The 13,708-nt window shown below is 37.9% G+C and overlaps 1 protein-coding gene across 2 annotated transcripts in view; it reads right to left on the minus strand.

The window, feature by feature from the left end:
- The window catches only part of grik4 (glutamate receptor, ionotropic, kainate 4), a 334,582-nt gene that overhangs the window by 30,973 nt on the left and 289,901 nt on the right, over window positions 1-13,708 (minus strand). For both annotated transcript variants that reach the window (XM_027999192.1, XM_027999193.1), the window contains one exon: window positions 10,297-10,404. In XM_027999192.1, coding sequence (XP_027854993.1) covers window positions 10,297-10,404 — 108 coding nt within the window. The remainder of the gene's footprint in view (window positions 1-10,296; window positions 10,405-13,708) is intronic.

Here is a 13,708-nt window from a genome sequence, read left to right on the forward strand (position 1 = left end):
CCAAAAAGTGGACTGTGGCTGCATTCAGAAGGGAACAGCATAACCACTAATAATGTGGTGCTGAAGTTTGAGGGCCAGAATAAAAGTGAAATTGTTTTGCCATTGCAAAAGCTGTAAATGCTTACATGTGGGGTACATGATCGATTTGCCTCAAGGTTCAATCTATAAAAACAGTTTTATTTATTTTGCGAAAACTTGATGCCCCTCAGGTGGCACGACTTTTACTTGTGAGTGGTCTTGTTCTCGTCAAAGTTAACTGCTTGGTTCCACTTTTAAAGGCAGCAGAGAGCATCGCTTTGACATCGTGGATTGATCGGCTCTGCCTCGTTTTCCCAGCATCGGTGGACGAAAGAAACTGCAGCGATGTGATAACCACAAGGATAAAGCAAATGCTAATGGGCTCTGTCTGCATTACACCGCACAAAGCATATGTGAATGTCGATTCAGCTCGTCAAGGCAGGCTCAAAAAAGCTTACTTGGGAGACACACTACCATCTACTGTATGTAGATGTACAGCACCATCTACATTTTTTGGCACCGTAGTAAATATGTGTAACAAAAATTGCAGAGGGAAAATCTGGTGATTTAAAACAAAATCCAGCGATTAATTTAACCACCGTATTTTCTGGACTATAGGAAACAACACGAAGTTTATATGATGCCGCTCTCCGCTGCGTCCTTGTGGAAAACCGAGAGCAGCGCAGATACCAGCAGCTGATACCCTGGTGCGGTTTATATATTTATGTTTACAGTTTTTTTGTTTGTTTTTTTAAAACTTTGTAGGTGCGGCTTATAGTAAGGTGCGCCCTTGATGAGGGTGTATGAGTTTGAAAACATTTCTCCGTCGTGCCTGCTGCTAGCATGTACTTGTTCTAAATGAAAATCAGCGCTTTCTTCTTTTATTTCCAATTTTGACTTCCAATGATTCACTTCCTGCTGAAGAGCACCCTGGTGGTTGAAGAAAAATCCACAGAAAAGCCGCACTGGGCTATAAGGTGCGGCAAGGTTCAAAGTGTGGGAGAAAGGTAGCGGCTTATAGTCCGAAAAATATGGTATATTAATGATCTTCAATGTTGAATTTGATATAGCAGTAAATTCTGAATATCTTGCAAATTCATCATTTTCAACAAGATATGATAATCCAATCAATAACATGCAGTATTTGATTGGAATTCATAATCTAAATGAACGGCTGACTTTGTCGCAAAACGCTGAACTGTTTACGAAGGCAACATTTTCTGAAGTTTGGATTTTGCTGAAACTTTCTTGACATAACTGTTGGTGTTGCTGTTTCCTAAATTTATGTTTGCCACAACCAGCAAGGATTGAGAAACAAATCACATAAACAGGGGAAATAAAAAATACAACTGGTAAAGATTCAGTAAAAGCATTTTGCTTTCAGTTTTATGTGTTGCACCCACACATGATCTTTTACAGAGTTGATGACAGAGCATTTCTTGGTAGAGCTTCAATCAAGATTATAGCCCAAAGTCTGTGTACACTAAATAATACACACATTTTTATGGTATATATATATATATATATATATATATATATATATATATATATATATATATATATATATATATATATATATACATAGCAGAATATCTGCTGGTGAAGTTGAGGACTGCAGAAAAAATATTTCCAGAAATGTGTCTACATTTTGGAAATAAAAAAGTAAATCCTATTTTCATGCTACATTAATGGTGATGTCTTTTAGAATACAACTTTGCATTTCATTAGTTTATCCTTCATGCTGGATTTCAAACACTGCACAGACTTTCAGTAGCATCAGTTTGAACATGAAAAACAGACATATTGACTTTGCAGCTCCTTAACAATGGAGCAGTGTCTGTGTTTGTGTGTGTTTAGGTGAAAAGGGGAGGAAATATTACCATTTGTATCTCTTATCTTTCTATTCCTGGTTAGACACGCCGAATAAAAATAAACTCTGGAAACATTCAGTAAAGCAAAACCTAGACAGTAACAGAGCGGTCTTAAAACCTTTGTGTTTTCATTTTCATTGATGCCAATAGATTTTGTTAGTGATTTTTTTTTTCTTTTAATCTTTGTTTCAAGTTCATCCTCTGCCTTTAAGAGCGTTGGTAAAAATTGCCATTAAAAGTTGTATGGACCAAACTAAACCAGAGGTTTTAAAAGTTGATCTTAAAACTTTCTTTAAATACTGAAATAAAGTTGTCATAAAACTATTTCTTAGTCAAAGGGTCGCTTAAGTTTAGAATATAACAAAAATAATTCCTTCTTATGTGAAACGTTTACACAGGGGACTGAAGATTGTTCTTTCTGTGAAGAGGAGACCATAAGGAAATTCCTTCTCCTTTCTTTAACACACCACAGCCAAATGTAAAGAAGAAAAAAAAAACATTGGTTTGAATCTATAAAGCAATGCAAACTTTTAAAACAGTTTCTCAGGCTTTCCTAGCTACTTATTCCCAGGCCGAAAGGAGTCTGGTTCCATACAGATAACTTTAGCAGACGAGGAACACTTTCAGATATACACAGGCAAGTACACACGTTCATGGAGTCGTAAAGTGCACCGGAGGATGTTCTTCACATTACACTTCACACCCACAACAATAGAGTTCCTCATCTTAAAACCTCCACGCAGCCCTTTCTTAATTTCCCCCCCCCGAAGTCTTCTTTTCCCTAAAACAAGCCCTCCAGGGTGCAACAAGATGCCATCTGGGATATTAATTTGTAGCTGTGTTTGAACAGAAGGCAAATTTGATCTAATAGTATTCCCTTAAAATGACAGGCCAATTGAAAATTGGCTGGGGCATAGGAATGGTGAACCTCAAATAAGGCTTTTGCAGAAAAGATTGAGATAAATGAATGCTTAAAAAAACCCAAAGAGAACAGTAGCAGAGCTTGTCTGCATGTGCAAATACATAAGCATATGCCTCAGTGCCTCTGAGCCTGTGTGCCAGAAAATCAGCCTCCTTGTCTGCTTTTATCAGTCAGTGCTGTGTACACTGCTCAATTTTTACCGTTGCATTTGTGACTGGATAAGAAAGCGCTTGGCGACCCAAAGGGAGTCTGTGGGAAGCTAAGGGAGAATATAAGAGGGCGACATGGTTGATAAAACAAAACAAAAAAACAGCAGAAAATGACTCGTACAGATGCGACTCGGAGCACGTTTCAAGTATTAAGAACAAAGTGATTGAATTGAGTTTTAGATTTTGAGGCGGTGGGAATTTTAAATAATGGCTGGAATCAAAAACACGTCTGCCAAGGTGAAACCCTGGTGGGATTTAGATTTAAAGTGAGTAACAGCAAAAAGTTCATTTCAAAAATGCTTCTGTTTCTTGAACTTTTCCACCTTGAGTGCAGCCATAAACTTTCAAGTATTTGTCTGAGATATTAGATGATGTAAAAGTAAAGTATAATTGTGAAGTAGTGGAAAAATGATCAGTTTTTTTTTTTTTTAATTTCTAAATTCCCTTCGGGGATATCTGATTATCACCGTAACCTCTTATATCTAAAGAGAATCCCAGTTAGTTAGCATGCAGAGTTCACTTTTAGTCAGTTTAGTATACAGTTTAGTATACAAGTATACAGCTCATAAGATCTCATAAGTTCAGTTATGCTCTACTCTGGCCTTTGTTCAAGTCCTGATACATTTAGCTTGTCATAATCATAAAACTGCACATCATCCTGGACCAACAGGTGAAATATGATGATAGGAGCATTATGTTATGTAAATGCTTTTCTTAAACTGGACCAGAGAAGTTGGTCAGAATTGACACAAATATAATTGGAGCTAGGTCCTAATAAAAGCTGCAAAGACTTAGGATAAACATAAACATACAGTCATGAGCTGAGTGGGGGAGTCTGTGGGCCAAAAACTCAGCTGAAGACGGCAGACCAAGCATTTTGGACAGTGCAATGGTTGCCACGGGAGATTAAAGGATCGGCATTAAAAAAATCAAGGCAAGTCTCCAGGTATGTTTTTGATGAGGGAATAACATGACACAATGTGAAACTAAAAAAGAAATTGATTTTACATAATACTGCCCTGTTAATTGACCCAGCTTGAGCCGTTTTCCAAAGAAGAACGAGGAAAACTATAAACCTGTACATGTAAAAAGCTTTTTCTACCTGTAACTGCTACATTTTTCCTAGCAAATGTTAAAAAATGAAAACCATGTATTTCTTCCTTTTTTCCCCCAATTCTGTACTAATTTCTCTTGGTCTGTCACACAAATCACAATAAATGTAATTCATGTTAGTGGTTGTAACATAAAAAAATTGAAAAAGCTCAAGCTGCATGTATCTGTTTGAACGGAATATTACTTTACTATTGTTCTGATTACATACAAGGATCTTATACCTCCTAATACCATTAAATCATTTGCTTGCTAAAACTTTCAAAAATGTTAAAATTAATTATTTTTATTGAAGCATCGCTGTTCACAGGACAAGAATACACATCCACTGCACACAATTTCAACAACACAATCAAAAGAATCTCAGAGGTAAAGATAAGCCCTGTCACTTGCATCAATACCGCCACTAGGCCTGGTAAGGACATTTTTGCAAAGATCTAAACAATGCCTGTCACAAACTCAATCAATGCTCACAAACACATGGCTTGTGGCCTTGCAATAAAGTGATAATCAATTCTGTGGCAGTTTCCGCCCCTAAAGCTATTTGTGAAATTGAAAAGTAAAGGTGACAGCCATGCCAGGGGTGTAAGGAAACTAGCCTCATAAAAGCCGGGCAGATGTGTCTGGAGGGCACACAAAGCCTCAGATTCATAAATACTGCAGAGAACACATCTCCCCTCCAAGCCGGCGCTACAGGTAAGGAATTCTTATGGAGGCCTTCAGCTGAGGCCCGTCTGCCGCCCACAAGCAAGATAACGGTGACATGGCAATCAGACGATGATGAATGAGCTGTGATAGGCACTGAAAATTGCTCCGTGGTGGCTTCCCAAGTTTGGTCTAGGGACTCAATATATCCAAAGTGAAATCAAAGCTCTGTGCTCATCCAATTCTTTTTCTTCTTCTTTCTTTTATATAAACTCCTTCTACAGTGAAAACATTGTTTCAGCTGCAATCAGACCTAACCCAAACACAGACACACACATCCTCAGTCTTACCAGGCACCCTTGTAAAATAAGCCATTTCATCTGAATCCCATTAAGGACCAGCAGAGTGTGCCAATATGCCCTCCCCAAGCCATGGGAATGACGCTGATAAGCGAGCCACTCAGAAAAACACATTAGCACAATTGCCTCTGCTTACAACCCACTTTGTGCCTTATCTGTTTCATCAGCGAGAAGGAGGAGGAGCTGAGTGACTGACAAATCCCTGCGCGTACAGCTGTTTGGAAGCTGTGATGAAAAAAGGCACGAATGACAAAAAAAAACAAAAAACTGAACAATTTCTTTAAAGGGGAGGAAAAAACCCTCAGAGCATCTTGTAATTAGAAAAAAAAGATCAATCAATTATGAATGGAGGATTTATTATTGTTAAATAAGTTAATTAAGAAAGTAGATTTTAAATTGTGCTGCATTACTTTTATTGATGCTGAGTGGGTGCAAACTCTACCCAGCTGAATTGGGTCACCCTGCATTAGACGAGAGTGACACAGTGAAAGGTTTTCTTCTCTCTGGGGACATGCTGGATGTTTAATATCATTCCAGTCAGAACACCATGCAATTAAAAAACTATTGTTCTCAAACAGGTTTCCTTGTTTTTTGTTTTTTTAAATTATTATTCTTACACTTGAATGCTTCAGATCATTGAACAACATTGAGGGATAATCTGAGTAATTTGAAAATGTAGTTTATAAATTACCTCGTTTATTAAGTTGAACCAACTCTACTGTCTTAGTCAGGTGTATCAAACTCATTTTCATGTTTGGCAAAAATCTGAATGTTTTTAAAGGGCCAAAATGTATTGATAAAACCCACTAAACAGTTAAAATATCAATAAACAGCTGTTTGTTTCAGTAATCAATGAAACAAAATTTCTTAAAATTAAATAATATTGAGAATCTTTTCACACTGATCAGTCCATCCAAAAATATTTGTTAATGTTTATCTGTGTGTTTTTTTTTGCAATCAAAATCACAAATTTTCTGACGCTAATTTAAAAATATTTGTAAGGAATTTGTTATTAATGTACGGTGTTAAACTTGACTTTTTAATCAATTGCCGTATCAGTCACAGACTATAACTTTACATCAGGTAAAGCTGAGGCAGCAGCCACTTAAACCCAATGTTTTTGACCAACTTTAAGAAAAAATTGCAGTAAAAATCAGAAAAATCTTTGGGAACCGTTGACTTTGTGTGAATTTTGCAGACTAACTGATGTAAATCGGAGTCTAAAGGGCCACATAAAAAGCTAAGGCGAGCCAGGTTTGGCCCCCGGGCCTTGAGTTTGACACGTGGTCTAAACACTATTTATTCCCAAACCTGTCAACTTAACTGGCCACCCTTGTTCTGTTGCATAAAATAAACACAACCGAGGTTAAGGTCATGAAATAATGGTTGGAAATTCTCCTCTGGGGTTTTTTGATAGAGAGCAGAATTAATTGTGTCTATCACATAAAGTTGTTCTGGTCCTGAAGAGCAAAGCAGCTCCAAAGCGGCATGCCACCACCATGTTTAACTATAGGTATGATACACTTTTCCTGAGATGCTGCTAGTTTTACTCTATATGTATCAGGATACACAGCTTTTAAAATGTTCCATGTTTGTCTTCTCTATCCACAGAACATTTTCTCAGAAAATTCTCAAGATTCTTTGGAAAAATTCAAACTGGCCTTTATGTTTTGTTTTGGTCAGAAAGTCTCTCATAGATGTTGTTTTGGTGTAATGTTTTTCTTATTATTGAATCATGAAGACTGACCTTAACTGAACGGAGTGAGACCGGCAGAGCTTTAGATGTTGATGTAGTGTCTTGACACCAGTTGGGTGAGTTGTCAAACCACTCTTTTAGTTATTTCAGTCGACCAGCTGGAAAGGTAGGAAGGTTTTCTACAGTCGGTGCCATTCTGCTTATCGGCATAAGCAGAATGGATGCCAGAATCACAGGTGTCTAAAAGCTTAACAAAAGCTTTTTTCTTCCAAACATTTTCCACACTAATAGATAGGTAGCTACCGTATTTTTCGGACTATAAGCAGTTACTTTTTCCCCACACTTTGAACCATGCGGCTTATAGCCTGGTGCGGCTTTTCTGTGGATTTTTCTTCAGCCGCCAGGAGGCTCTTCAGCAGGAAGTGAATCATTGGAAGTCAAATTGGAAATAAAAGAAGAACGTGCTAATTTTCAGACGCTAGCAGCAGGCTCGACGGAGAAATGTTTTTTGAAACAGCCGCTCGGCGTGAACGAGTCCACGGTTCGGCGTTGGAGTTGCAGGGCTGCGTCCTTAAAAGCAGATTTATTAAGTCCTTGTGGAAAACCGAGAGCGGTGGAGATACCATAGCCCGGTGCGGCTTATAAATGTTCGTTTCCAGTTGTTTTTTTACTTTGTGTTTGCAGCTTATAGTGTATAGGTGGGCTCTGTAGTTCGGAAAATACAAGTTTCTTTAGATTCGGGTCTTTTTGTACTTTGTGTTGTCAGACTGGGTCTGTTTATGTGATTTCTTGATTACACAATGTATAGCAGTAATCACAATTTTTTTGTGACCTTAAAAACGAGTATTTAATTAACCAAATGTTTTGACAGCATAGTTCAATTTCAAAAAAGTGTTGGGGGAGGATTACTGTTTCACATAGGGCCAGATGAATAGTTTTCTCCATTAATGAATAAAATCATTTGAAAACTTTCTATATTTTTATATGCTTATTAAAATAAATTCCTGTAGAGGAGGCAAATGCTGCAAATATATTTTGTTAACAGTTTTTCATTGAAGTTCAACATTTCTTCTTCTCAGTGATCTGAATCTGAACAACCTTGAATCCTTTTAAGGCATTTCAACCACAACAAACAAGTTTAGGGGAATAATTTGTATCTTTTGAAGTGTTGCAAACACCATCCATCATTTCTTCAGTTCTGTCCAGCCACTAAAACACCATGAGACTAGTAATGATGAAACCTCTCGGTGGGATAATGGGTTTATGCCCCATGTGATGTTTCCTTTAATGGCCACACCGATTAGTTCTAATGTTACCTGATTACAGCACCTTTTCGTCTGTCTTAAAAAGTCATTAGTAAAATCCAAAAAACCTTTTTTGTTTGTTGCCTAAAGCCAAAGCACAAAGTTTGTTGAGTCTTTAGACAGATTCATCTGGTAAGTATTTAATTTTTTCCCACATTTTTCACAAACCTATGCTAAAATTGGGTTATTATTTCCACTCACAAAAGTCAATAATAACAAAAAACAAAATTTAGTTGAAATTTCTGAAAGTTTTATGTAAAATTTGACATTTCTACCACCTAGAATCCATCTATTATATCAGCTCTTTAGTGCTTAAACTGTTCCAGGTTTTACCATAACTATGTTTTTCTTGACCATTTTCCTCATGCTACAGACTTTGCCTCTGCCTACTCTCTGTAAATGTATTGGTTTAGAGTTTTATAATGCTAATACAGAAAACTGAAAAAAATCTGGAAATTTTGAATTAGGAATGTAAATTCTTTAGAATGCATCCATTACAAGTACCATCTCAAAACATTATCAAAAAGTTTCATCACAATGAGATACATTGCCTGGTGTGAGATTCCTATTGGATAGTTACTGAATGAAATGGTCTTCCACTTGGCAACAAGTTATTTATCCCCAACTGATGCAATGAGAAACTTCTCATTTCTTAAACAGACGCATCGTAGTTGTGGAAAAGATGTTAGTTTTTTTTAAGATGGGTCAAATTATTGGCATGGAAAGCAGAGAAAACGTATAAGGAGACCGAAGAAACTACTAAAATTGGGTTAAAAACTGCCCAAATTTTTTAAATTTTAATCTGAAGCATAGTGGTGAACCATCATCTATGTGTTTGAGGGGGGAAAAAAACTGGATGACCATGATCACCACTTAAATGTTTGCAACTTTTTCTTTGGAGCTGAGGCCACTTCAAATGAAACTAAACTATTAGTGGAAAGCTGCTCTGAGGTGTGACAAAAAAATCAAAACTTGAAACTTTTTTGGAAATCACAGATGTGGGAAAAACATGGACATCCTCCAGGCAAAAGACGAGGGAGACCATCTGGCATGTAGTCAACAGTGAGAATCAGTGATGGAGCAAAAGTGTACAAGGTTTGCAAAGCTTTCACCTCACTGAAGCTGCCATTAACGTTGAAATATATACAGGTTTGGGAGCAACATATGCTGCAAGGTATGTGATGTCGTTTCTTTTTTTTTCCTTCAGATATCCTGAATGACAATACCAAGCTACATTTAACACATTTTACAACTGGAAAAATCCAGCAGTCATTGAAAACATTTTGTGCACTATAAAATAAAACGTCCAGATGAGGTAGCCTAGAGCTCTTCAGTTTTCACACAAAAAAATAAATAAAATTGGGGGGGAAACTGCAGCAATCTCGGTTACAAACAGACCTGGAATGCACATACTTATCAAAAAACAGCATGTAAGTGTCAGTATTTCATATGAAGTCTTAATCGTTTCAAACATAGCTACTACAAATTGAATGTTTCTTATTTTATTGATATGTTTCACATTATGCAAATTTATTTTAGAAACGAGGTAATAAAAAGCTTAATCTGCGCAGTACAATTCTGGATTTACTCTCACGGGGGAATCGTTTAAAAACTGCAAGAACTTGTAAAGAAGCTATAATGAGTGAAGTTCCTGTTCGATGTGCATTGTTGTGGGCAGCTGATTAGAAATACTTTCAATGGTAGTTTATATCCTTCTGTCTAGTGCAAGTCAGCTCATACCAAATGCAAAACAACTGCTGAAAATAAATTTGAGAAATTCACACAATACCAAAGAAATAAACCGAAGAGAAATTGCATAAATATTAAACACGAGATGTAATGTCAAAGAGACAGAGGCACAAAGCGAATTCCAACAAAGGCTGAAGATGGTTGACGTGGTAAATTATTAGCTTCTGCCAACACACTGTGATATAGCCTCATCTAAGGTACTCGAGTTACAAACAATAGAGCAGCCACAGTTGCTCTGATCCCAGGAGGGCTGAGTTTGGATCTGAAAACACAAAATGGGTTTTTGATATGGTAATATTCTGTCGACAGCAGGATGTCAGCCACATGCAGAACAGCCAGGGACTTGGGCAAACAGAAAAGACACGAACAACCGATGCATGTGTGTCACTCTGCCCATGCATACAGGCCCTTACCAGTATTGTTGTGATTGTAAGAGTTGTGTTGAAGAGGGTGTCTGTCACGTTGATTGATGGAAGAGTTCTCTCCATGGACAGTCCATCTTCAGAGTGCCACAGGCCGATCTACAAACCGACACACACACGCATACAAACAAAGAATCAGTCACCAAGTCCATCAGCTAGGAAAGGCCAACAGAAACAATCTGTGCTTAATTTTCTCCCTTTTCACTATCGGAGAATCGGTGTGACCTTCAGACAAGGCGGGAGATCTCTGCGGTGTGAGGCGAGGCGTCAGGGAAACTCGGAAAGAAATGCCGGAGGAAATGAAAATAACGTGCTTGGCTCCTGGAGGCATGTGCACAGGGCATGTGTTCAATCAGAGGCAACAGAATGCATTCATTAAAGCAATTACCCGCAAATCCTGCGGTGCAGCGCCAGACTCTCAGCACAGCTCAAGTGGAACTTAACACCTCTACCTCACAGAGCGTCTTAACTTGCATCCCGGCTCTGTCTGCCATTCATTTACGCAGCTCAGGCTTATAAATACAACACACTTTAAGCCATGCTGCTTTTATGTGTATGTGTATGTTTTTTTAGTTTTATTTACTTAGTCTTTACTTGATCTTATAATTTTAAGAATAATTTTCCACACAAATCTGTTACAGATTCTGAAGAAATATTGTGTCTTTGTTCAATTGATTAGATTTACAGTCATGATGTAAAAAAAACAACTTTTTAAAAGTTTTGATCTATTCTGTATTGATAGATAGATGCCATTTCTGTACATGGTTTGTTTCCAACTATGATGGACTCTTATGTAAAGTAGGGTGACTTAAAATTCACCTGTAACTTTCGTAATAATTCATAAGTTGAAGTGTTAGGGTTCTGTCAGCATTACATACTATAATTATTTATGCAGCTGATGCAGAAGTTCAGTATCTGTTGCTCACACAGAAACTGTCATTTGAATTGGCACAATAGATACAAACAAAAGATCAACAAAGCATTGAAACGTGTGACTTTTTTCTTTTGGTTTTGTGGAACATTTTTATCTCCAGTCAAAATTTCATATGTAAAGACTATTTTCAAACTTTGTGAAATGAAATAATCATTCTCACACTGTTAACACAAAGATAACTGTGGAAGTTATTGCCATACAAAATGCAGCACTTTCAGGACATAACATAAAAAATCATATTGTCTGTAATCTTCCAACAGCTTGAAAAAATGATCACCTTTGTCTCTGCTTTTTATAGTTAAAAAGAAAACGTTTATCATAATAATCAACACTTGAAGTTTATGAATAAGTGAAGACAATGGACATAAAATATATTATCTAATTTAGACTTGAAGACAGTATCAGATACTCTGATTCTCAAGACTGCTTCTCCGTTTACAGGCTTAGAAGGTTTCAGTGTCTGGAGTCGGGCCAGAGAGGGTGTTAAACCACCAATGATTGAAGTGTTATTAAAAAAAACATGGTCATGGTTTGTTTCACGGCTAAACTGCTGAAAGTGCCGAGAGATTTCGGCCCATTCATGTTGATCTGCGTTGGATTTGGACGCCATTTAACCACTTTTCCAACACTGATGATGAATTCTGATGTGAGCGATATCAAAAGGAGAAGAGGGGAAAAAAAAAAAAAGAAGACAGCTCCCAGAATCAAAGATTTCCTTTGAGAGAGCATGATCAAAAAGATCCTGCCTTCCATTTCCTGTGGTGCACTCGTTGGGGCGAAAAAAACAGCACCTTGCTCACACAAACAGACAACACTGCTCCTCAAACACTTTGCACACCCTGCCACTGATTGCCTCAAGAGGCAAAGAGAAAGAAAGAGAGAGAGAGAAAGAGAGGGAGAGGGAATGAGAGAGAGAAAATGTGAGCATATTCCGCAGTATGGTCAAAAAAGCGGCCAGTGAAATATGCCGTTCCACAATCAGTGTACACAATCAGCTGCCAGAGCCTGCGGAGGTGGTGGGGAGTCTTTAGCTTGGCTTGGCGCAGCAGGTGACATGAAAGTCTGAGCATGAGGGTGACTGAGAGGCTAATGGGATGAGGTGGCACCTTGACTCCAGCCAGAGACGAGTAGGTGGAGAGTCAGAGCGATGAGGGAGAGATAGCTGACCCCATGGTAGCCCGCTCGTCACCCTTGTTCGAGATGCGCATTAATAAGAGATCTAATGTTCTTCAGATGCTTCAGTGAAGAAAAGTTATTTCCCAAAGACTGAAAACTTTTCATACTTTAACCATTACTTGAGTCAAAGCATCATGCAAAAGCAGTGGCTTGCAAAAAAGTTCATATCCTGAAAAAAAGTTTTCACATTTTGACGCATCATGACATCAAACTTAAAGTGATGAAACAGCATAAAATTTTAATTCTAGATTTAATTTAATGTTTAGATTCAGCTTTATTTGTGCTCCCAAAGGACAATTCATGTTATAGCAAGAGAAGACGATGTGAAAAATAAGAGACATACAATTAAAAGTTTAAAATGATGGGAAAACACAGAGCACTGAAAGAACATGAGCAGCAGCCTGGTCGAGGAAGGGAAAATGCTAACAGCATGTATTCAAAGCTTCTCCTGTGATTACAGCTGCAAATCTATCAGCTTTTCACATCTCAAGACTAAATTTGTTCCTCCATTTTTTCTTTTCCAAGACAGCTGAACATCAGTCAAGTTGGATGAAAAATGTCTATGCACAACAATTTTTAAGTTGTGCCACAAATTATTGCTTTGGGTTGAAGTCTGGACTTTAACTGGGCTAATCTAATATACAATTAAGCTTTCATCTGGCCGTTTGTCTTAGCTCCTGCAAAATTTCCACTACATTGGAACAGTTTTCCGACATCCCCACACCATGATACTCTACAGCCATGTCTTCAGGTGGATGGACGGTACTACTTGGGACACAGAGTGTTTTACAAGTCAGTGGAAACAAGGAATCAAAGTTTGTTTTGATTATTTTTCCTAGAAGAAGAAAGAAAGTGACTAAAGCACCTTCTTTCTTCTATGGGTGACAGTGGAGGAGGAGGTAGGAGTTTGTCCGGTAAACTGTGACTGCAATGTGTGAATGACTGAAAGCGTTTTGGCGTCCTCTGGATTAGATAAAGTGCTACACAGGTACAGGCCATTTACCACTCCACCTGTTTACTGTACAGGGTTGTATCAAACCGCAAACAGAACCTTTTTTTGGCTTTCTTTCAATAGTTTTCTACTTACGACCAATAACATGTATCCCTCCTGAGTCTTTTTCTTGCCTGAACTTGGGACAGTAGCTCCTCCAGAGTTACCATGGGCTTTGATTTATGCTGTCCTTGCCCATCCTGTCAGTTTGGTTGAACCGCCACCAACCGCCTGTTGGTGAGTTTGTAGTCCCCATGCTCCTCATTTTCAGATGATGGACGTAACAGTCTCTATAAAGAGTT

The sequence above is a fragment of the Xiphophorus couchianus genome, chromosome 18 (assembly GCF_001444195.1).
Source record: "Xiphophorus couchianus chromosome 18, X_couchianus-1.0, whole genome shotgun sequence".
In the NCBI taxonomy this organism is placed as follows: domain Eukaryota; kingdom Metazoa; phylum Chordata; class Actinopteri; order Cyprinodontiformes; family Poeciliidae; genus Xiphophorus; species Xiphophorus couchianus.